General features: G+C 44.3%; 1 protein-coding gene across 4 annotated transcripts in view; it reads right to left on the reverse strand.

Annotated features, from left to right (window-relative positions):
- Nucleotides 1-24460, reverse strand: part of SPECC1 (sperm antigen with calponin homology and coiled-coil domains 1) — a 358846-nt gene that overhangs the window by 173038 nt on the left and 161348 nt on the right. Inside the window, exon 1 of one of the 4 annotated variants that reach the window (XM_053568571.1) lies at nt 6680-7009. The exons of the other annotated variants lie outside the window; for them this stretch is intronic. Coding sequence (XP_053424546.1) covers nt 6680-6719 — 40 coding nt within the window. The 5' untranslated portion in view covers nt 6720-7009. Of the gene's footprint in view, nt 1-6679; nt 7010-24460 lie in introns of those variants that run through there. 4 annotated transcript variants of the gene reach the window in all.

Genomic DNA, 24460 nt, shown 5'->3' on the forward strand with positions numbered 1-24460 from the left:
CATACTGGATGGCTACCTGGTTCTCCAGTAAAAAACACATATGGAATCCCAAGAGTTAAAATGCTGCTTGGAACCAACCTATTAAAGCAGGAGAACAGGAGATTTAATAATACAAATTACAGAAGATAAATATTCTGGCCACGCAAAAGGTCAAGAGGTAGACTGAGAATGGAAATGGGGGAGGGCTTCTGAGAACAGGGCAGAAGAAATGTACTGGTATTAAATCCTTATTTACATGGTACTGAGCCAAGGACAAGGTTCAAAGTCAGTTAGTCAAGAAATATGGATGGTAAATAATAGACCTCCTTAGAATATTTTAAGTTTTTCAAGTGAAAATTTTATATAACAAAGTTGAAAGAACTTAATAGTGAACACCTATACACCTCCTACCTGTATTCCACCATTAGCATCTTTGTAATAACAATGGGTTTGGGAAATTTAAGAATGACCTGCAGAAATAGGGTATGAGAGAAAATGTAGTGGTGAAAATGCACTTCATCCCTCAACTTCATGGTGAGGGTCAGTAGAAAGCCCTGAGGGCTAACAAAACATAAACAGTAAAGGAATAGAATATTATTTAGAATTACAGAAATGGCCACAATGTCTTTGAAATGAAAAAATAAGATGGACTAATTAACTATATAAATCTTTCAAATTTTCTGATTAAAATTTTATAATAAATCTGGAAAACACTGTCAAATGATGAAAGTTAATAATACCTATGGCTATCACATCCCCTGATAGGATGTGAGAAGCTACTTCCCTCCTGTGGCATTCTTTCCAACCTCCCCTTCCACACCAGTTTAATCAGGAGAAGAACAGAAAAACACAAGTTGAGAAACCTCAAAACTGTCAAAGTTATGTAAAACAAGGAATAACTGAGAGACTGTCACAGATCTGAAGAGTCTAAGGATACCTGTTAGCCTAAGCAATGTCGCACCCTGCACTAGAGCCTGGAATAGGCAGAGCACAGGAAGGGGAAAACTGGTCAACTCCAAATAAAGTTTGGAATTTGGTTTCATAGTAACATACCAATGTTGGTTTCTTAGTTGTGACAAATACTTGTAGACCGTGCGATGTAAGATGTTAACAATGGGAGAAAATAAGTGTAAGGGTTTTTGGAACTTCTTATAATATGTATATTAGCAACTTTCCTATAAGCCTAAAATTATTCCAAAATAAACAATTTATTGGGAAAAAAAATTTTTATAATAAAATACTGACACAAATGGCTTGGCGCCCGTAGCTCAGTGAGTAGGGCGCTGGCCACATACACCAAAGCTGGCAGGTTGGAGCCCGGCCTGGGCCTGCCAAGCAACAATGAGAACTGCAACCAAAAAATAGCCGGGCCTGCCCTGGCCTCTGCTTGGCATTCTGCAGGGTCACACTGCCCAGTCTCTCAGCATCTCAGTGGAGCTGTGTGACAAAGTCTGGCGAAGGGAGCGTGGGTAGAAATGCCATGCACTATGTCCAGGCCCGACCCCTAAACCTCCTGCAGGGTCCCCCCCAGTCTCTCCTCTCCTGATTTCTGACAGATCCAGGGCAACTGGGGAACCATAGGCCAAAGTGAGGGTCCACCAGCCTGAGTCTGTAACAATGACCTATAACTCCCCAGATGGCCCCCCAACTCATACCAGATATGACATGAGGGAGAAAACAATTTATACTGTCTTAGTGGCTATTTTGGAATTTGTCTATAACCACAGTTAGCATTAATTATAATTAATACAGAGTGCAACCTGAGGGGCTATGGGAAGAAACCTTTTATTTTTTTTTTTTTTTTGAGACAGAGCCTCAAGCTGTCACCCTGGGTAGAGTGCTGTGGCATCTTAGCTTACAGAAACCTCCAACTCCTGGGCTTAAGTGATTCTCTTGCCTCAGCCTCCCAAGTAGCTGGGACTACAGGAGCCCGCCACAACGCCCGGCTATTTTTTTTTGGTTGCAGCTGTCATTGCTGTTTGGCGGGCCCTGGGCTGGATTCGAACCCGCCAGCTCAGGTGTATGTGGCCGGCACTTTAGCCGCTTGAGCCACAGGCACTGAGCCAAGGAAGAAACTTTTACCTTTATTTCATAACATTTGTATTAATTTTTTAAAAGCATACCTGCAAGTTTAAAACAAAATAGTAAACAGATACCAGTTAGGGAAAGCCTTCTAACTTCACCTTGTAAAGTGTCTGTTAGTATAGTGGGCACCTTTGTGTGAATATAAGAGGTAGAAATGGCATCCCTTCCTTTAGGATGCCAACCCCCTTTGAACACTGCACAGACTATCCAACCATGCCCAGCAACTCTACTCAGACCCAACTCAGAGGATCGCAGACACCTCAAAAGAGGACCCTGGCTACCACTGTGGCCAATTCCAGGGCCAGAAAAGCAGCAGCAGCTGAGGACCTGCCTCCTGCCTCAGACCCACCCCAGAAGGGTGAGAGGGTGAGCAGCTAGAAAAGATGGTGCAATCCCAGACCTTTCTTTTTTTTTTTTTTTTTTTTGAGAAAGTCTCACTCTGTTACCCTTAGGGCTCAAGTGACCCCCTTGTCTCCGCCTCCCAAGTAGGTGGTACTATAGGCACCGGCCACAATGCCTGGCTATTTTTAGAGACAGGGTCTCGCTCTTGCTTGGGCTGGTCTTCAACTCCTGAGCTCAGGCAATCCACCCACCTTGGCCTCCTAGAGTGCTGGGATTACAAGCGTGAGCCACTGCACCCAGCCTAATCCCAGGCTTTTTAAGGGGTGTGAGATGGGGATTTTTATCTTTTTTTTTTTTAGACAGTCTCGGTATGTCACCCTTGGTAGAGTGCTGTGGCAACACAGCTCACAGCAACCAGAAACTCTCGGCTTAAGCAATTCTCTTGCTTCAGCCTCCCAAGTAGCTGGGACTACAGGTGCCTGCCACAATGCCCAGCTATTTTTTGTTGTTGTAGTTGTCATTGTTATTTAGCTGGCCCGGGCTGGGTTTGAACCTACCAACCAGGTGGCTGGCGCCCCACCCACTGAGCTACAGTTGCTGCCTAGAGACGAAGATTTTTAAATACCTCATCTATCCTTTAAAATAACCCTCGTTGTCCAAACAACTAAGGTCTAGTGGCAACCAGCCATGGAGGGGTGTCACGGGGGTCTCTGTTCAAGAAAAGGACCTGTCATCCAGCTACAAGGACTGCAATCAGCTGTTGGCACCACCAGGACTCACCTTGGCTTTTGAGCTGAATTTCCCAGGCAGTCTCCAGCCAATGACTGACCACAGTAGAACAGGAACTGGCCTTTTGACAACCAGGGACTCTCTAAGGGGCAGTCTTTGCTCTGGAGCTACCCAATCAGTTGGCCAAGATTTCTTCAGGTCTGCATCCTTATCTGAGACTCTCCCTGCACAAACCTGCTGCCTCCTCATTCATTTTTTTTTTTTTTTAAAGAGACAGGGTCTCGGCTTGGCGCCTATAGCTCAGTGGTTAGGGCACCAGCCACATACACCGGGGCTGGCAAGTTTGAACACAGGCCTGCTAAACAATAATGACAACTGCAAAAAAAATAATAATAAAAAATAGCCAGGCGTTAGGGCGGGCGCCTGTAGTCCCGGCTACTGGAAGGCGAGGCAAGAGAATCTCTTAAGCCCAAGAGTTTGAGGTTGAGCTATGACATTACGGCATTCTACCACAGGCAACACAGTGAGATTCTGTCTCAAATAAATAAATAAATAAAAATAAAGAGACAGGGTCTCACTCTCTCACCCTGGCTGGAATGCAGCAGCATCATGGTATCTCACTGTAACCGCAAACTCTTTGCTCAAGCAATCCTCTCACCTTGCCGCCTAAATGGCTGGAACTATAGGCATACCTGCTACACCCAGGTAATTTTTAGAATATTTTTTGTAGAGATGGGATCTACACTATGTTATCAGGCTGGTCTCAAACTCCTGGCCTCAAGCAATCCTCCCAGTTAGGTCTCCCAAAGCACTGGGATTGCAGACATGAGTCATCTCACCCGGCACCTATTCCCTTTCATAGGTTCTATATCATGGTCAAAGACTCTACCTGCCCAATTCTGCTTCCTACCCCTTTTGTCTTTCTCAGGTGTTAACTCTCTAATATGCCTCTTGAATTCCTAATTCTAAGTGTCTGTTCTCTGAGGACAAAACTGACACTGTACAGGAACTGTGTGGCACTCCAACTTGGGTGATGCTCTCCCCTCATCCAGCCTCCTTTCTGTTCCCCTCTTATCTCTACCACTCCTCTAGATCTCCTGGCTCTGATGACCCACCAAGGCACTTGTTCAGATCCCAGTCCAATGTACCCACACTGCCAATGGGAGGCACCACACCTGTCCCAGGCCCCAGTAAAGCAAATTTGAGAGAACATGCATCTTTACCAAGTGCTAATTTCCAAAGGTTGAGTTCTACAGCATTTCTCCACAGCACTAAAGGACCAATTAAAATTATAACTTCAGCCAAGATTTCCCAATCAAGTATCTTTACTTGGAATAAATCAGAATTCCCTTTCTAAAATTATGTGCACTCTTTGAAAAGTACAATAAAATAAGTTACTAGCATAAACACATCTTTTTTATGTCCTACCCACTAGAGTGCTTTAAAAAATAAAGTCATTTGGCCGGTGCCTGTGGCTCAAAGGAGTAGGGCACTGACCCCATATATACCGGGGGTAGCGGGTTCAAGCCTGGCCTTGGCCAAAAACTGCAAAAAAAAAAAAAAAAAAAAAAGTAAAGTCACTTAAAAGTTAGAGAACAAGCATCCAGGTAACTCTTAAAAGCTCTAACGAGAGTTTGTCTTTTCATTTTAAACAGGAATATTAACAAAAATACAGTAGAACTTTCAAAGATGACCATCATCCTACCTACACTGACTACCTCCTTCAATTTTCACAGAACTGACATGTGCCACATGCATGTAAGCACAGTAGGCCTACTTCCTTAGGTTGACCACCTCTGTACGTTGACTTGGTTGTTACAGTCCATTGGGTGGTCAACTTACAAAGGTTCTATTGTGTATGTTTTTCTGCTCAAAAAAGTTTGGATAAGTGTCCTGTAATTAAAGAGTCACCTTAGGTAATCAATGCAGTAACCCTGCCCCTAAAATTTTTCTTCATTGTAGGTCTGTGGGGCTATCAAAGTTTTTGATCATTTTGTTCCATCCGATGTATCACAAGTGCCAGGGAGGCCCCCACCTATGTTCAGCCCTGAGGATATGGCCGAGACAGGCAGCTCAGGATCTGGAAGGTGAAGGAAGAGCAACAGACAGAGGCTAAGAAGACCAAGCAAGGCTTTCATTACAGTGCTGCTCCCAATTCACGGAGGAAGTCATTTGGACAAGCTGTTTCATCTCTCATAGCCTCAGTGTCCTCATTCAAATTAAAATTTTAAAATCACTCTTTTGAGAAATGTTTAGAGTTCTAACTGTCACAGAAACACATCCTTCTCACCAGACACCCCAGGACTTCAATGCTGAGTTAACTATCTCTTCCCAATCATTCAAGATGGAATTTCTGAGGCCAAATTAAATCCCATTTACTTCACATGACAGTACAAAAATGCTGTTTTGTTTTTAAAGCAACACTGGTGGCTGGGCGTGGTGGCTCACACCTGTAATCCTAGCACTCTGGGAGGCCAAGGTGGGTAGACTGCTTGAACTCAGGAGTTTGAGACCAGTCTGAGCCAGAGTGAGACCCCACCTCAAAAAAAAAAAAAAAAAAAAAAAAAAGCCAGGCATTGTGCAGGCACCTGTAGTCCCAGCTACTTGGGAGGCTGAGGCAAGAAGATCACTTCAAACCAAGAGTTTGAGGTTGCTGTGAGCTGTGACGACACAGAACTCTACCAAGGGCGACAAAGTGAGATTCTGTCTCGAAAAATAAAAATAAAAAAAAAAATGAAGCAACCCAGGTTATCAGCACCTAAATTTGTGCTCAAGTCCAGGATGACCCACCAGGAGATGAAAACTAGAGCCCAGCTGATTCTTCACCAAGCTCACTTAATTACTGAGAAAATAATAATTTGATAAACTGGAGAAGTGTCTGACATCCCAGAATAAGCACAGATTATTTCAAGTAAGAAACAATCACAATCAAGCCCTTGGTCTGCCTATGAGTAACAAATCAGCTGACGGGTCACCACCTTCCACGGGGCTCCAGAAAGTGTGTGATATGCAAATGATGCACTGCAAAATGGACAATGAACCAGAACACCACTGCCAAGTCACACTTTTTTTTCATTGCAAATGCCCAGAAAGTGTGCAAGAACTGCCTCTACTGTATAGGGAACCCCGCCCAGGCAGCAGATGAGAGGGGGGCAGGTCGGCTTTCACCGCGAACCCCTCCACCCGAGTACAGACGACCCCCCGCCGCGACCCCTCTCCGCCGGCCAGGCCTGCGGGCTCTCCGGGCCGCCCGGCCAGGCTCCTTCCTGCCCGGCTCACCGCGCCTGGACAACCGGGGCGACCCAGGGCTTCCAGGTACGTGTTTATGGTGAGTGGCGTTTCCTGGTCGCGGAACAAGCACAGGTAATTTCACAACCCCATTAGCGCATTCCTAAGGTAAGAATCACATCCCAGGAACTTCACCTTCCCACTCGCCCCACTCGACGCCGCGGGGAGTGCGGCGGCCGCTGCCCCAGGAGGTGGGTGGGGGAAGGGCGCCCGGCCGGGGAGGGAGCGCGGCAAGACCCCCACCAACCGTACAGACCTGGTTCCGGATCCTCGGGCCGCCCGGAGTGGTTGCCCATGCTTGCCCAACTCGGACAGCGGCCGGCTGGCTGGCCTCGGACAGAGTGTCCACCGTACCGCAGCTCGCAGCAGCTCTGGCAGGCGAGGCAGCTGCGTCCGGCGGGTCCGCTCCAGTCAAAGAAAGGGCCGGGAGCCTTCCAGTTCCCGGCGGCGGCCAGAGCCGCTCCTCGCCCGCGCGGGTGGGCCCCGCCCCCTAATCTGCATGTGATCCTCCCACCTCATCTGCATTCTGCCCGCCCGGCGAGGCCCGCCCACCTCAACTTCATTCAGCCGGCCCGAGTGACACGCCCACCTCATTAGCATGCTGCCGCCCACTCATCTGCATATCGTTCTCGCGGGTCCCCAGGACCCCGCCCAGCCAGGGGAGGGACGCACCGGCTGACCGACCGCAGGCCTCCGCCCGCAGGGTCGGGGAGCTACAGCTGGACGAGGTAGGCTGGAAAAACCCCACTGCCCGGAGGCTGAAGCCAAGGGCCAGGGGAAAGACAAAATCCTGTGCGTGAGAAGTTAAGTCTATCAGGACAAAAAAAACCTAGGGTTGGTGCAGGGCAGACACTTAATAAGCGTTTTTTTTGGTGAATAAATGAACGGATGAACAAACAACTCAAGGAGGAAGAAAAGAAAAATAACACCAATGGAGACTTACCCACTATCCAACACGATAAAAGCATTTTGTCGCTTATAAAAATGCACAGTGATCATAACAGAAAGAAGTGACTAACGAGTTGATTACCCTGGAAGACTGAAACCCTTCATCTTACAGGGAAAATACTTCCAACTAACTAAATCTTCCAGAGACAACATGTAGGACTAATCAATCATTAGTGGAATGACTGGGTCTATCTCTTGCATCAGTTGAATGCTGGAGTCCATCCTGGGTTGTCATCTTACCTACATCCTACTGCACGGGAGATCACTCCTAAAGCCTCGAAGCAGCTTGGTTTCCAGGCTGCGACCCTCGCCTAGTTTTCTGCCCACCTCCCTGGCAGCCTCTTCTCAGTCCCTTTTGTTGGTTCCTCATCTCCTTGACCTCCAAGCCCTGAGTGCTCTAAAGATCTGCCATCTGACCTCTTGTCTATCTCCTCTCTTGGTCTTTTATCTACCAACTTGTGATTTTTAAATATATCTCAGCATGGTCCCCTCTTTTCAACCTCAGAGTCATTTATCCACCTTCTTCTTGACCCTTCCACTTAGACATCCTAAATAGGCATCTCCAATTTAGCCAGAATGCACCTGAACTCTTGCTTTTCTTGTACTTTCCATGTCCATAAATGGAAACTCCCTCTGGTCTCCTCTCACAGGCAACATGGAGGCCACGGACCAATCTTGTGGGTACACAGACATCATAATGACACATCTCCACACTCTAACCTGCTCCACTGCTACCACCCGGTCCAAGCCTCTGCCAGCTTCTGCTGAGATTGCTGTAACTGGCTTCTAACTAGTCTCCCTCCTCTGCCCCTGCCTTCTTAGAGTCTCTTCTCCACATAGTAGTGAGAATGATGCTTCTAAAACCTAGGTCAAATCACATCTTGCCTCCACTCTTTCTGTCTCACTTAGAGGAAAAGTCAAGCCCTTACAATGGACTCTAAGTCCCTAACTAACCCTTCTCTCCCCCCATCAGTGGACCCACCTACGCAGACCCACATTGTTCCTCATGTTTCCACCTTGGGCCCTTGCACCTGCCCTTCCTTCTGCCTGGAACACTCTTCTCCCAGAAGCTTACATTACACAGATTCCATGGCTGACTCTCGCTCACTTCCTGGGTCTCTGCTCGACAACATTAGGCCAGTTGTAGTTCCCTGAACATACCTTGTTGTTGAGGGTCTCTGTGCTTCCAAACCTGCTGTATTCCCTCTGTGTTGCTGTTCCACAACTTGGCCAGCTGGCAAAATGTCTGTTTATCTGGTATGAACTGAATTGTTCCTCCCTCTTTTAATAGGTTGAAGCTCTAACCCCTAATGTGATGGTATTTGGATTGGAGATAGAGCTTTTGGGAGGTAAGGTTAAATGCAGTCATGAGGTCTTAAGGTCCTAAATCCAATAGGATTGGTGGCTTTATAAGAAGAAGAAGAGATATCTCTCTCCCTCTCTCGCTCTTTCTCTCCCCGCCCCATTTCCTTTACTCCATCTCTCTGTCTTATGAGGACACAGTAAGAAGGTAGTCACAGGTAAGCCAGGAAGACAGCCCTCAACCAGAGCCCAAGGAGCTAGCTTCCTGAACTCAGACTTCCAGCCTCCAGAAATGTGCAAAATTCAACCCTGGTGATCAACGGGGTGACAGATGTCGCAGCCAGATCGTCCTCACATCCCAGAAATGTGCAAAATTCGATCACCCATTCTATGGTATTTGGTTATGGCAATCCAAGCAGACTAATATGTCATCTTTTAAATTCTTGCAAAGACATCACCCCCTCTGGTGAGTGAGCCTGCCTCAGAATTAAATGCTGTCTCCCCCATGGCACTTCTGTACCTTGTAAACGCTTGTATTTTCCCCTGTAACTACACTATTTAACCATGCTTTCCTATGAGACCATGAACTCTCTGAGTGACAGTGATGCTGTCTTACTCGATAGCACATCTCTAATACCTAATGCTATAATAATTCAGTTAATATAGCTATTATAACACCACTAAAACATCAACTTTTCAAATAAGTAATTCTGTAGTGATTATTTGAATCTCTGGTAGATTCTTTCCTATCCAGAGAAACAGTTACTGCAATAAGAAGACTAAATATTATAAAAACATCATCTGCCCAAATTAATTTATAATTTCAACAAAATTCAAATCAATTGTGAACTTGATGTTTTTATGCCAAAATGCACCTGGAATAAGGCACTGGAAACCCCAAGAAAATCTAGAAAAGGAAGAATAAAGGAAGAGAGACACACCTTATTAGAATTAAAAATATGCCATAAACTTACATTAAAAGGTTTGGTTACAACAAAATGGAAATTCCTAAATAATAGATATACAGGAATTTATATTAAATTTATATTTATATTTTATATTTAATATAAAGTGGTGCTTCACCTCATTCTTTATGATAAAATAAATTCTAATTAAACACAGATTAAATGGTAAAATTTAAGGAGGTGAGTTCCTGAACTCAGACTTCCAGTCTCCAGAAACATGAGAAATTTCTGTTTGGAAATATGAAAGTCTATAAAAATCCTACAAGTAAATGTGGATGATTTTTATAATATTGCAGAGGAAAAAAGGCTTTCTATATTGCCCAACTTTTCATTTTGAATATTTTCAAATTCATAGAAAATTGTACAGACATACAATGAACACTGTTATACTCATCACCTACAGCTACCAATTATAAACGTTTTTACCACATTGGCCTTTTGCCCCCAGGCTCCCTCCATTTTTCCTTTTGCTGAATCAACATATATTTGAAGGTATAAGGTATGTTGCAGACATCATGATACTTCACCCTTCCAGCATCAGCCCCTAAGGCATTCTCCTACCTTATCATATCTAAAAAATACATAATTTCAAAATATCTCATAGCAAAAAAACAAAAACAAAAACAAAAAAAACAAAATATCTCATAGCATATAGTCCCTGTTCAAATTTCACTGTCTTCAAAATATCTTTAATATATGCCTTAAAAAATAACACCAGGCTGGTCATGGTGGCTCATGTTGTAATCCCAGCACTCTGGGAGGCAAAGGTGGGTGGATCACTTAAGCTCAGGAGTTTAAGACCAGCCTGAGTAAATACGAGACCTTATCTCTAATAAAAATAGAAGAATTAGCTAGGCATTGTGGCAGGCACCTGTGGTCCCAGCTACTTGGGAGGCTGAGGCAAGAGGATTGCTTGAGCCCAAGAGTTTGAGATTGCTGTGAGCTAAGGTGATGCCACAGTACTCTACCCATGGTGACAGAGTGAGAGTCTGCCAAAACAAAACAAAACACAGCACAACACCAGATCCAATCAATATTAAATACATCTTGAAACCTTAATCAGCGACAGATGACAACACCATTGTTTATAGACAACACCATTTTTTTTCCTTTTGAGACAGTCTCACTTTGTCCCTTGGTTAGAGTGCTGTGACATCACAGTTCACAGCAACCTCAAACTCTTGGGCTCAAGCTATTCTCTTGCCTCAGCCTCCCAAATAGCTTGGTCTATAGGCACCCACCACAATGCCCTGTTATTTTTTAGAGCCAGAATCTCGCTCTTGCTCAGGCTGGTCCTGAACTCCTAAACTCAGGCAATCCACCTGCCTCTGCCTCCGCCTCCCAAGTCCTAGGATTACAGGCATGAGCCACCGTGCTCAGCCTCTTTATTTTTTCTTTAAAGACAGAGTCTTACTCTGTCACACACTGTTACCCAGCCTACAGTACAGTGGCATAATCATAGCTCACTGCAGCCTCAAAATCCTGGGCTCTAGCAGTCCTCCCATCTTGGCCTCCAGAATAGCTGGGACTACAGGTGGGTACCACCATGCCTGGCTTTTTTTGTTTGTTTGTTTGTTTGTTTGTTAAAGAGACTAGGTCTAGCTGTGTTGCCCAGATTGAACTCCTGGCCTCAAGTAATCCTCTCACCTGGCCTCGGTCTGAGTCACCATACCTGGCCTTTACATTCTAAATGTTTATTCAAGGATGTTGGGAGGCCAAGGAAGGAGGATCCCTTGAGCCTCAAGAGTTCAAGACTAGCCTGAGCAAATATGAGACCCCATCTCTACTAAAAATAGAAAACTTAGCCAAGTATTGTGGCAAGTGCCTGTGGTCCTACCTACTTAGGAGGCCGAGGCAAGAGGATTGCTTGAGCCCAAGATGTTGAGGTTGTTGTGAGCTATGAAGATGCCATGGTACTCTATCCATGGTGACAGGGTGAGACTCCATCTCAAAAAAAAAAAAAAAAGTTTATTCAAAGAAGACAAAATGGTTTTTAGGAATCTTCATTGAAAACAATGCTAGCACCTATAGCCCCAGCTTTTTGGGAGGCTGAGCCAAGAGGATGGCTTGAAGTTGTTGCAATCTATGACATATGACACCACCATGGCCTTCTATCCAGGGCACAGAGTGAGACTTTGTCTCAAAAAAAAAAAGGATCCTCCTTATATAACAGGCATATACAATAAAATAACAAACATGCACATGGTTCTTTTTATTTATTTTTGAGACAGAGTCTCAGTTTGTCACCCTCAGTAGAGAGCCGTGACATCGCAGCTCACAGCAACCTGAAACTCCTGGGCTCAAGTGATTCTCTTGTCTCCACTTCCCAAGTAGCTGGGACTACAGACGCCTGCCACAATGCCAGGTTATTTTTAGAGACAGGGTCTTGCTCTTGCTCAGGCAGGTCTTGAACTCCTGAGCTCAAGTAATCCACCTGCCTCAGCCTCCCAGAGTGCTAGGATTACAGGTGTGAACCACCGCACCCAGCCCTGAGTTTTTATTTTAAAAGTTCTATATTATATTTACCATATTAGCATGTATAGAAATGCCTTCATAAATTTAGACATATAGCAAATTACAATATTAGAAATAACTATACCTAAAAAATAGAATTACAGAGGATTTTTATTTTCTATAGCAAGTTATCTCTAATGCCTTGACAATAAACATATTTTGATGTGTTCTGGTCATAAACATGTTTTATGACTGTACCACACTAATGTAAGATGTTGTTGATACTAATTGGGAAACTGAGGATGGCGGTGAGAGGGTATATGGGAATTTTCTATACCTTCCGCTTATTTTTATATAAATCTAAAACTACCCTAAAAGATAAAGTCTAATAACCTTTTTAAAAAAATCATAATTCAAAAGGTGTACAAATATAAAAGGGTCCTTATGTAACAAAACCAATGTAACCTGGCTCTATGTACCCTCAATGAATGCCCAATAATTAAAAATAAAATCATAATTCAAATAATGACCTCGAACTTGAAGTAAACACCACAAAACAGGGACGACCTCCCTGGTGGAAAGTTACCTATTCTTCACCCAGGAGTGAGTCTTTGTCACACACTTACCTTACTAGTGACTAGGTCAGGGATGCTGTGTGATTCAGTTCTGGCTGGCAACACCTGACCAAGGTCTGCTGGCAGAGGGTGCTGGGGAAAGTTCTCTTGTTCTTAAAGAGACACAATGGAAGCTGCTTTTTCCATGGGACTTTGCCCTCTCTGCTTCTGTTAGCCAGAGCTACAGCAGTTATCTCATGGCAATGAGGGGAACGGGCCAGATAGCCAAGCCCCTCCGGACAGCAGACCAGAAGATGGAGATAACCCAGATCCTCAGTGGGGTTACTGAGCCTCCAACTTGAACAACCTTTGATTCACCCACCTTTTGTTTTGTTGTACAACCTAGTACATGCACATCCTTGGTGCTGAAGTCCAGCTGAAGCAGATCTGATCTGACCTAGTAGCTGTTCTTTTTCTCCTCTTACAAGTAAGGCACTGAGGTTCAGAGAGATTAAACTATCTTGCCCAAGGTCGTATAGATTAAATGCAGGGAGCTGGAATGTAATGTGGGCCCCCTGCCTCCAAAGCTCTGGCTCTTTCCACACTATACTGCTTTGTCTCCAGTACAACTTGGGCACAGAATCTTCAAAGAGAAGCCAATGTTTCAGAATTCAGAGAAAACAAATAGTTTCTTGTAGTAAGAAATTTTAAAGTGTAGAATATCTTTAAGGAGAAAATCTTGAAAATCCTTAAACAGAACATGTCTTTATCCTCAACAGGGCTTAACTTAAATATGAATAACATTGCTACAATCTAAAAGAAAGAAGATTATATAATTAGCACTATAAAACCATGCACAAAAATTCCCCTGTCCTTCTCTCAGCCACTGTCTCATTTAGTGATCCACCTCCTGAGCCTTTGAAAACTCTATTATCTGCCCACTGCCTTCTCTGAGAGCTTGGCACAAATAATAAAATAATAATCTCTAAGGATCAGGCACGGTGGCTCATGCCTGCAATCCTACCATTTTGGAAGGCCAAAGCAGGAGGATAACTTAAACCCAGGAGTTCGAGACCAGCCTAGGCAATATAGTAAGACCTTGTCAGTACAAAAAATAAGAAAAATAGCCAGGTGTTGTTGCACGTGCCTGTAGTCCCAGCTACTTGGGAGGCTGAGGCAGAAGGATTGCTTGAGCCCAGGAATTTAAGGTTGCTGTGAACTATGATGATGCCACCGAACTCCAGCCCTGGCAACAGAGCAAGACCCCATCTCAAAAAATAAAAATAAAAATAAAAAGCGCCAAACCCCAAAATTATCACTGAGCCAGGCATGGGGCTACCTGCCGATAGTCCCTGCTAACTGGGAGGCTGAGGCAGGAGGGTTGTGTGAGTATAGCCTCAGCAACACCTGTCCCTATAAGAAATTGTTTGCCTTCAAGAGTTTGACGTTCTCATTACACGTGAAGGCGAAGCCTGTGCTGAACACCTACGTCTGTATTTTGTATATCCCATGTTTCCCGAGGCAATACAAGTTCAGGGGCACAAAGGGGTTCGTGCTAACAGCAGTAAATGGTATTTTTCTGCCTCTAGTCATTTACTACTGTAACTTGAACTTTATCCACACTGCAAAGTTTCCCTACTTATTTCTGGGAGTCTCAAGAATATGTCATCTTTTCTTGAAGCAAGACCTCTCAGTGAACTTACACCTTGTTCTTTATGTCGTCTCTGGAAGCTCAAAGCAGGCCTAGGCCCCCACCCTCCACTCTGGTACACAATGTGCTCCCCACTACTTCTCCCCGCCCTCAGGAGCACAGGCCAGGCTCGCGTTCCCTCAGGGCTGCAGGTGCTCACAGCTTCATGTCCCTGCCGGCCTTCTGTCAAGGACACCATGTCTGGCTTGGATTCCCACTGAACCCAAAACTTCCTTCCAACTTGGAACCTACACCCATATCGCCGTTCCATGGCCTCACTGCTGGGAGAAGTATTTAGAAAAATAATCACCATAGTTTAACATTGGTTACTTCTAAGAGATGATATTTTGGATAATGCTTTGACTTTCTTCTTTATACCTTCTTTTCTATTATTCCCTTTTTAAACATTTTTTTTGAATTATGATAAACATTTTTTTTGAATTGTGATAAAATTTAAGTGATTATAAAACATGAAACTCCTCATCTTAACCATGTTTAAGTGTGTAGTCCATTGGCATGAGTGCATCTACCCTTACCACCATCCACCCAAAAAACTCCTTTCATCTCACCAAACTGAAACTCTGAACCCATCAAACAATAACAATAACCTCCTCCCCAACCCTGGAAACCAGCATTCTACTTTCTGTCTCCACAGATTTGTCTACTCCAGGGACGTCACGGCGGTGGACCACTGTTTGTCTCTGTAGATCTGCCTACTCCAGGGATATCGTGACAGAGGACCACGGCTTGTAGCTCCATCTAGTCCAGGGACGTCACGGCGGTGGCCACACAGTGTTTGTCCTTCTGCGACTGGCTCATTTCACTTAGCATAAATGTTGTCTTCAATCTTCATACGTGTTGTCACATGTGTCGGAATTTCCTTCTTTTTAAGGCTGTGAAACATTCCATTATAGGTAATCAGCACATTTTGTTTATTCTTCTGCTTACAGAGTTCTGGAATGCTTCCTTTTACCTTTAAGTGATTATAAACAACGCTGCCAAGAACAAGGGTGTTTTTGAGTCCTCACTTTTTTTTGAGACAGAGTCTCACTATGTCACCCTTGGTAGACATCATAACTCATAGCAAGCTCAAGTTCTTGGGCTCAAGTGATTCTCTTGCCTCAGCCTCCCAATTAGCTCAGACTATAGGCACCTGCCACAACACCCAGCTAGTTTTAGAGACCGGGTCTCACTCTGCCTCAGGCTGTTTTGGAATCTGTGAGCTCAGGCAAACCACCCACCTCGACCTCCCCATCCCAGAGTGCTGGGATTACAGGTGTGAGCCACGGTGCCGGCCTCTGACTTCTAATACTTTTGGATATACACCCATAAGTGGAATTGCTGGATCATATTATGCTTTTCCAGACATTATTTTGTTTTATACTCTTTAAGCTATGAACCATGAATCATTTGAATAAAGACAATGTCATTTTCTTTATCAAAAATAAAAATTATTTACTACCCCAAATAACAGTTAAGTGCACTACGCTGAGTGTAACAGAAGACAAGATTGTCCATGCCTCAGAGGAGCTTGGGTTCTTTTTTATTCAGTAAAAAATGTTCAGCATCTGTTTTGTACACGATGCTGTTCAAGTTTTTCATATTCTAAAGGAGGAAAAAAAAAAAGCTCCACTTGGCTCGGCGCCCATAGCACAGTGGTTATGTCGCCATCCACATACACCAAGACTGGTGGTTCAAACCCTACCTAGGCCAGCAAACAACAATGACAACTGCAAGAAAAAATAGCTGGGCATTGTGGTGGGCACTTGTAATCTAGCCATTTGGGAGGTTGAGGCAAGAGAATCAGTTAAGCCCAAGAGTTTGAGGTTGCTGTGAACTGTGATGTCACAGCTCTCTACTGAGGGCGACATAGTGAGACTCTGTCTATAAATAAATAAAAGCTCCACTTTCTTAAAAAGCCAAAGGTCGACATCTTGCTGAACAGAGTAGGTCCACACAACAAAGAAAACCAAGAAAAATGTGAAGGTGTAGAGAAAGGGCAAAACAGGAGGTCACAAAGCTAAGTAACTAAATCAGAAGAGTCGTTCATTAGGCAAATAGCATAGTTAGTCTAGAAAACACCCCCATTCTGAAGAAGTGGCAGGAAGAGTGAAGGAAGGAGCTAGAAGGATAATAAACAGATCAGTGTTGCCTGGAACTGGTGGTAGAAACAATTAACTGGAAACCGGCACCAGGGATATTTCTGGGGTGACGGGAATGTTTTAAAACTCCTTTGTGGCAGGGCGGCACCTGTGGTTCAAAGGAGTAGGGCGCCCCACATGCTGGAGGTGGCGGGTTCAAAAACCCAGCCCCGGCCAAAAACTGCAAGTAAAAACCCACCTCATTTGTGGCAATGGGAGTAACTCTGCCAATTTACTAAAATTCATTGCATTGCGCACTGCACATGGGTGAATTTTATGGATGTAAATTATTCTTCAATAAAGCTGTTTTTTAAAAAGTCAAGAGAGATAAATGATGAGCCTTCAAAACTTGATGTATTATTTCTGAACTAAAAAGAGCCCAGTCCTCACTCTGAATCAATTAGCGTGACTGAAGTCTGGGGGAGCCTGGCTAGTTAGAAAGTCACAGGCTTTGAGGAAGAGGAGATGGGGAAGGAGGCAACACCCACCCTCAGGAGGCGCTTGCTCACTGAGCTGCTGCCAGCAGGCCTAGCACCGGCTCGGTTCTGAGCAACTGAGAATTCTGAGGCTGTAAGGAGTAGCCGTACTGGCCGGATCTGGTGAGCAACTCCACAGAAGTTCACCTGCAGTGCTGCAGGAGATTCTTTAAAGAGGAAAAGCACATTGTTGTGAAGAGTTCAAGAGAGGCTCTTTGAAGGAGGTGCTGCCCACCACCTGACCCTGACCTGGTGAATGGCTTTTCCCTCAGTGTCTGCAGGAAGTGCCTGGCATGGGCACACATCCTGGACAGCCAGGCTGTCCCATCAACCCTGTGTCTTTGTTCACCAGAATGAACAAAAGCTTGACTGTGAAAAGAACACGATCAAGGCACCAACAGGGGAAGGAGGTAAGGCCACTGTGGACCACTCTGAATCAAGGCAAGAGGCAGCCGTCATTCCTTATCTAGTGATCTGTACTGGAAAATTTTTTTTTTTTGAGAGTCTCACTATGTTACTCTCAGTAGAGTGCTGTAGCATCACAGCTCACAGCAACCTCAAACTCCTGGGCTTAGTGATTCTCTTGCCTCAGCCTCCTGAGTTACTGGGACTACAGGCGCCCTACCCACTAAGCTACGGGCACTGTCAGTACTGGAAGGTTCTTGAGCTGAGAAGTGGTCTGATGCAAACTGTGGTCTAGGAAGATTACTGTGGTTAATAACAAGGTATTCTCTTGTACATCTTCTACTTAACATCGTACAGATAACCAATTCACCAAATAGCCAACGTGTCCCTTGTTCATAAGTATAAGACATACTGATGGACACCGTTGGGAAGATGACGACTTTGGGCTCGCAGGCTCCTCTCTAGGACACCTGTGTATTTGGCCACCATCATTTGGGTTGTCTGTGTACTAAACATCAGGTATGTTTGTTCCCAAATATGTTTAAGCAAGTTGCACTTGTGATTTTATTTATATAACTTATTATATAAATCAATGAAATAGGAGTGCAAAAGAGAGCGACATCCTTTTTTCGAAAGTCACACTGAATGATTTAAAAAGATTCAGTGAAGGTAAGTCACTAAAAATGGCTAAAGCAACTACAAAAGATTGGGAGAATATCTGCAAACATGTGAAAGGATTCTGCACGCAGTCTTCTTAAGTATCTAATCTCTTGCTCATGCTTACAAAACTAAAACTAGAAATTAAGAAGATATATTACAAGTATGGAAAGATGTTTAAAAAGCTTCAACAGGACTACTCTAGTAGCCTATGCCTGTTTGGGAGGCTGAGGCAAGAGGATAGCTCAAGGTCAGGAGCTCAAGACCAGCCTGAGCAAGAGTGGGACCCTCATCTCTACTAACAATAGAAAAGTTCACCAGGCATGATGGCAGATGCCTGTAGTCCCAGCTACTCAGGAGGTTAAGGCAGGAAGATCACCTAAGCTCAGGAGTCTGAGGTTGCAGTGAGCTAAAATGATGCCACTGCCCTCTAGCCAGGGTGACAGAGTGAGACTCTGACTCAAAAAAATAAAAAATATTAGATATTTTAGGTGACAATAAAATGTTTAAAGTATGTATGTCTCTTTTGTAATGTTTCTGTCATTTAACCCACTTTTTCAATTAATTGGCCCAAACTCATCCCAATCATACAAGACAAGAGGGAAAGCATTAACCCCCCCGCAGCAACGCAAGTCAGGAAGCGACTGCACTTTAGGTGACATGCTGTGTTGGGGGCTCAGGGGAATCCCAAGGAAATACAAAGAAGGGCACAGAAGCAGCTGCTAAGGACAACTGCATGTTGGGGGAAGGAAGCTAACACAGACAACACTAGGTTGATCTGGGGGACTGAGAAACGCCCCTTCTGTTAGGATAAATCCGGAAAGCAATTAGGCAACATGGCCGGGATGATGATGAGAACGCAACGTGACCCATGAGGGCAGGCACTTGTGTTGTTTTGTTAATTACTGCATCCCTAGCACCCAGAGAGATGCCCCAAACACAGTAAACTCTAGATATTTTTTGGAGGAATGAATGAATACGCATGCTGAACACCCTGAGATTTTCAGTGCACAGGTGGAGGAATGTATCTGGACTGCAAGGGGCAAGCTGGGGCCAGAGATCCAAGTTTGGAGACATCAGGTACCTTGTTTATTTTACAACCTCAGAGCCTTGAATAGTATCTCCCATATGGGAGGATACAGGAAAACGTACCTAAGAAGAGGTCTTTGACCTTCATAGCAGCTCCTACAGCTATTCAGGGGTGGAAAGGACTTTAGTGAAGATGCTCTGACCCCATGAGCCTACCCTCTCTTCACTTGTTCAGTCCAGATGAATACCTCTCCAGCAATATCATGGAATTGTTTTATTTTCTGGGATAAAATGTTTATCTCTGGATTTCTGTGGCCAATTAAGCTGAACACATGGCCATAATTTTATTGCTTCCAACCAAAAATGTAAGTTTAACTTTGACCCAAAAGGAACTGGTTAGTTAAAGTGATGGTAACTTGGGAAGGAAAAATATGTCATCATAAGAAAGCAAAACTTCAGGAACATTTATAGCAGCTTTATTCATAATTGCCAAATGTGGAAGCCACCAAGATACACCCTTCAGTGGGTGAATGAATAAACTGTGGCACATCCAGACCATGGAGTGTTACTCACCCTAAAAAGAAATGAGCTACCAGGCCCCAAGAAGACGTGGGGAAACCTTAAATGCGTGTTCCTAAATGAAAGAAGTCAATCTGAAAAGGCCACATACTGCATGATTCGAAGCACATGACATCCTGGAGAAGACAAAAATGCATTTGTTAAAGCCCTTAGAACATACAACCCTAAGAGCAAACGCTAATGTGAACTACGGGCTTCTGGGTGGCGATGCCATGTCAATGAAGGTTTCGCAACTACAGCAAACACCTGAGTCTGCTGGGCGATGCTGGGGGCAGGGGCGCTTGGTGCACGGGGCATGGAAGGCGTAGGGAAATCTGCACCTTCCTGTCAATTTTGCTGAGGACCTAAAACTGCTCTAAAATAATAAGGACTGTAAAAGAAATTTTTTAAAGCAAAGTATGAAGAGTCTGGGCAAGATGCCCCAGAATCTAAGACAGGTGGATATTTTTTTATTTTGTTTTTGTTTTAATCAAAAAAATAAATAAATAAAAACTTTAATTCCTAAGTAGGAAATTCTGCTAAAGAAGATAGAGGGAAAAGTCACAGTTAATTAAAAACATCTACGTTTCAGGTTTCTCATTTTGGTTCTTCCATGTGTCACGTTGTTTAACTGTCACAATTTTCTGTGATGAGTATGATTGAATCTATCTTAGAGATGAGGGAACTAGCTCAAAGGGGATAGCGGCCTGTCCAAAGTCACACAGGATGCTTCCACAAGGAAGTTGTGATTTTGACTCCAAGTGTGTAACTGATTCTAATGGAAGAAGAGAAGGGGGGAGTTCTTATTGAGACCACTGTTACGGCACATGCTGCTCCCGATGTGCTCAGGCAAACAGGAGTGCAGCTATGTGTCTGAGCTCAGGAGTTCAAGATCAGCCTGAGCAAGAGTGAGACCCTGTCTCTAAAAATAGCTGGGCATTGGGATAGGCACCTGAAGTCCCTGCTACTTGGGAGGCTGAGGCAAGAGAATCACTTAAGCCCAGGAGTTTGAGGTTGCTGTGAGCTATGATGCTATGGCACTCTATCAAGTGTGACAAAGTGAGACTCTGTCTCAAAATAAAAAGAAAATAATAATTAATTAATAAATTAATTAGCTGGGTGTTGTGGCAGCTGCGTGTAGTCCCAGCTACTTGGGAAGCTGAAACAGGAGGATTGCTTGAGCCCAGGAATTTTGAGGTTTCTGTGAACTAGGCTGAGGCCACCGCACGCTAGCCTGGGTGACAGACTGAGACTCTGTCTCAAAAACAAACACACACCTGAGAAATCGGGCACAAGGCCACTGATAAATAGGTGGCTGGCAGAAACCCCACACAGGAGCTGGGCTCTCTGACAGCGGCGCAGGCGCAGGCTGCCCGGATGCTCTTGCACCATGTTTGTGCCTCAGTCTCCTCTCAGGTTTTGTGCCCCAAACGGTCTTTGCACATTTGCACAGTGTAGATCAAACCTTAGTGAGATGAAACTACAACCCTAGAAAACCGTCCAATGAGTTTAAATTTCCCAAACAGAGATAACTTGTGAACAAGCCCATGAATTGCTACCAGTAACCACTGAGAAATCATGAAACAAGTACTGGGGTTGCGCTCCGGAAAAAGAAGGCTCGTTATGGACTGAGACAGGATGATCCCCAAACACACTGTTTTAAGGCAGACGTGCAGGCAGTGCGTCCATCATGCTATGGCCTGGGCACAGAGAGGGCAGAGCACAGGCTTGGGCTTCCACACCCACTGGACAGCCCTGGCAGGAGGCCAGGCTGCCCAATACCAGTGGTCTTGTGGGCTGGGCAAAGGGGCAGGGGCGAGACCGCACATTTTTTTTTTCAATGTGGTAATATAAGATGTGGTAATTTTTCTATTACCACCTCTAATTCATATTGGACAATTCCAAAGTATTCTTTTCAGATTAACTGGAATTTGAATCACGGATTACGTATGGCTATCACACTGCCCTAATCTGTTTGTTAAATTGTTAAAAAATAATTTGGGGGGTCAGTGAAAGTCAATATGGATCAACATGCATAAAATTCATTAAATATTCAATGGAGAAGCAAGAGACTGCACATTTTGAACCATGCAAACTACATTACCTGCTTTAAAAAAATGACTAAAATTTAGAAACTGTTTATTTGATCAAAGACTACAGTTTGATAGGACAGATTTTTAAAGGAATGATTTCAACTGTCAAGAGCCAGGATGGATTAACCAGAAAACAGCGAGAGTGAGGTGCACTGTGCTCTAAGACCCTTTCCAGCTGCTTTCAAAACCCACAGAGCTGGGCGGCACCTGTGGCTCAAAGGAGTAGGGTGCCAGCCCCATATGCCAGAGGTGGCGGGTTCAAACCCAGCCCTGGCCAAAACTGCAAAAAAAAAAAAAAAAAGAAAACCCACAGAGCTGGTTGCTCCCAGCAGGAGAGGCAGTGGGGCTGGGTTAGTCCCTGTGGGCTCTCACAGCCAGGCCTGCGCCCTCTCTCACGCACGATTCTCCTCAGGCCCCACTGAACTTCTTGTCTTCTGTACCCCCAGTGTGGTTCCTAGTGGAATACCCTGCAGGTGGATGATTAGGTATATGTTGGTTTCATTTATTGTGAATCTGAAACTAACATCTACAGCATAAAATGATCACAACCGGGCTGTCTTTGGGATTAATCAAATAAGGATAAATATCCACATGCCTGTAATCCTAGCACTCTGGGAGGCCGAGGAGGGTGGAGTGCCTGAGCTCACGGGCGAGACCTTGTCTCTAAAAATAGCCAGGCGTTGTGGCGGGTGCCTGTAGTCCCAGCTACTTGGGAAGCTGAGGCAAGAGGGTCACTTGACCCGAAGAGTCTGAGGTTGCTGTGAGCTGTGATGCTACAGCACTCTACCCAGGACAACAAAGTGACACTCTGTCTCAAAATAAATAAATAAATAAAAAAGATAAATATTGGGCAGCGCCTGTGGCTCAGTGAGTAGGGCACTGGCCCCATATACCGAGGGTGGCAGGTTCAAACCCAGCTCCGGCCAAACTGCAACAAAAAAATAGCCGGGTGTTGTGGCGGGAGCCTGTAGTCCCAGGTACTCAGGAGGCTGAGGCAAGAGAATAGCCTAAGCCCAAGAGCTGGAAGTTGCTGTGAGCTGTGATGCCACAGCACTCTACCGAGGGCAACAAAGTGACACTCTGTCTCTAAAAAAAAAAAAAAGATAAATAATCCATCCAAATAGTATTAAGAAAATCTCAGCAAGACTCCATCGCTGGTGGGAGGAAGAGAGGTAGCAACAGTATAAACGTCTACTCTGTCCGTCTGTGCTGTAATTTTTTGCTCAGGAAAAGCACTTTCCACAGTACTAAATTAATTTTTCAGGGAGAAATCAATATGCAAACAAAGACAATTCAATGGCAAGCAGTACGACGCATAAACTTTCAGGAAGAGAGAACACAACACTGAGATTCCACTGTGTGTCAGCAGCCAGGGTAAGCAGCATAAGAGATCTGATCATGTTTTCCATTGAGGGACTTGAACATTTCAGAAGGTCATGGCCAAGTTCAAGGGCTGGAACTTTAATATTCCATGAATTTAGTGGAAAGACCTCCAGCTTCCCTCCCATCCAACATGATGATTATGCAGAACCAGAAAAGCAGATTTTTCTTCTGGAACGTAAAACTAGATCTACAGTGGGACCTCACAATTCTTTCTCTTTTCTTCTGTTCCATAATGAAGCCTGGAACCCTGGCCAGGTCACCCCCAGAGAGTGTCTCACCATCCTGCTTTTGATCATTCAATACTTCAACATTTCTAGGCAATGAAAAGTACATTTCTCATCAAAGAAGGTAAGAGATCCTGCTTGTCAATAATGCAAACAACTAGAAGAACCACATGTAATTAATTTGCTTTATAATAAACCATATTAAGAAAGCTCCTGGGTCCATCTTCCCTTCCCTTCCCTTCCCAGAGCAAGGGAACAGCATAGCTGAGGACGAGGCTGGTGAAAGGAGGTTACAGAGCCGAGCAGAGGCTGAAGGGTGGGGTGTGGGGGATGGGTGGAGGGGGCAGATGGGAGAAGGATTTGAATGATTGGCTAAATAAGCAACTAAGTGAATGAATTGGGGGTAAGGAAAGCTATGTCCCTCACTACCACAGATGATGTTACAGACACAGATGGGCAAGGCTAGAAAGGACCCTGAGATGTTGAACTGAAATTGAAGGTATAGCTTTATTATATACTTTTTATAATATATTTATAATATATAAATATTATATAAACATAATTTTATATTCTATAATGTATCCATATTCTATGTGGGTATAACACATGCAATATGGCATATATTACATACATGTAATGTGTACATGGTGAGACTTGTAACCCTAACCATCGACTGTTAGGAATAATACCATCTGGGCTTCAAGGAAATACTTCACATCTCTTTTCCTTGTCCTTGAAATAAAAGGCACTGGTTGCAATGCTGGGAAGTCTGTGGGTTGTACTGCTGTCCACGGTGGGGAAGAAGCCCAAGCTGGATTTGATAAGAGATCACACAAATGATTCCATTTGTTAAATTGCCAGAGCTGCCAAGTGTCCATTTTCCATTTTCTTTCTTTCCTTCCTAACCCAACAGGTGGTTCTGGGATATTCATAAATCCCTGAAGTATTTGCAATGGTAGCCACAGAATATTTGCAATATTAAACAATTCCTATATCCTTAAATTTGTATATACGTAAATCTACGTATGAGTCCAGTGTAGTTTTGGGAAAGAAAGCCTTAAGAAAGCAAAGCCTGGGCCAGGCACAGTGGCTCATGCCCATAACCCTAGCACTCTCGGAGACCGAGGTGAGTGAACTCAAGAGTTCAAGAACAGCCTG

This window comes from Nycticebus coucang, chromosome 18 (genome assembly GCF_027406575.1).
Source record: "Nycticebus coucang isolate mNycCou1 chromosome 18, mNycCou1.pri, whole genome shotgun sequence".
In the NCBI taxonomy this organism is placed as follows: Eukaryota; Metazoa; Chordata; class Mammalia; order Primates; family Lorisidae; genus Nycticebus; species Nycticebus coucang.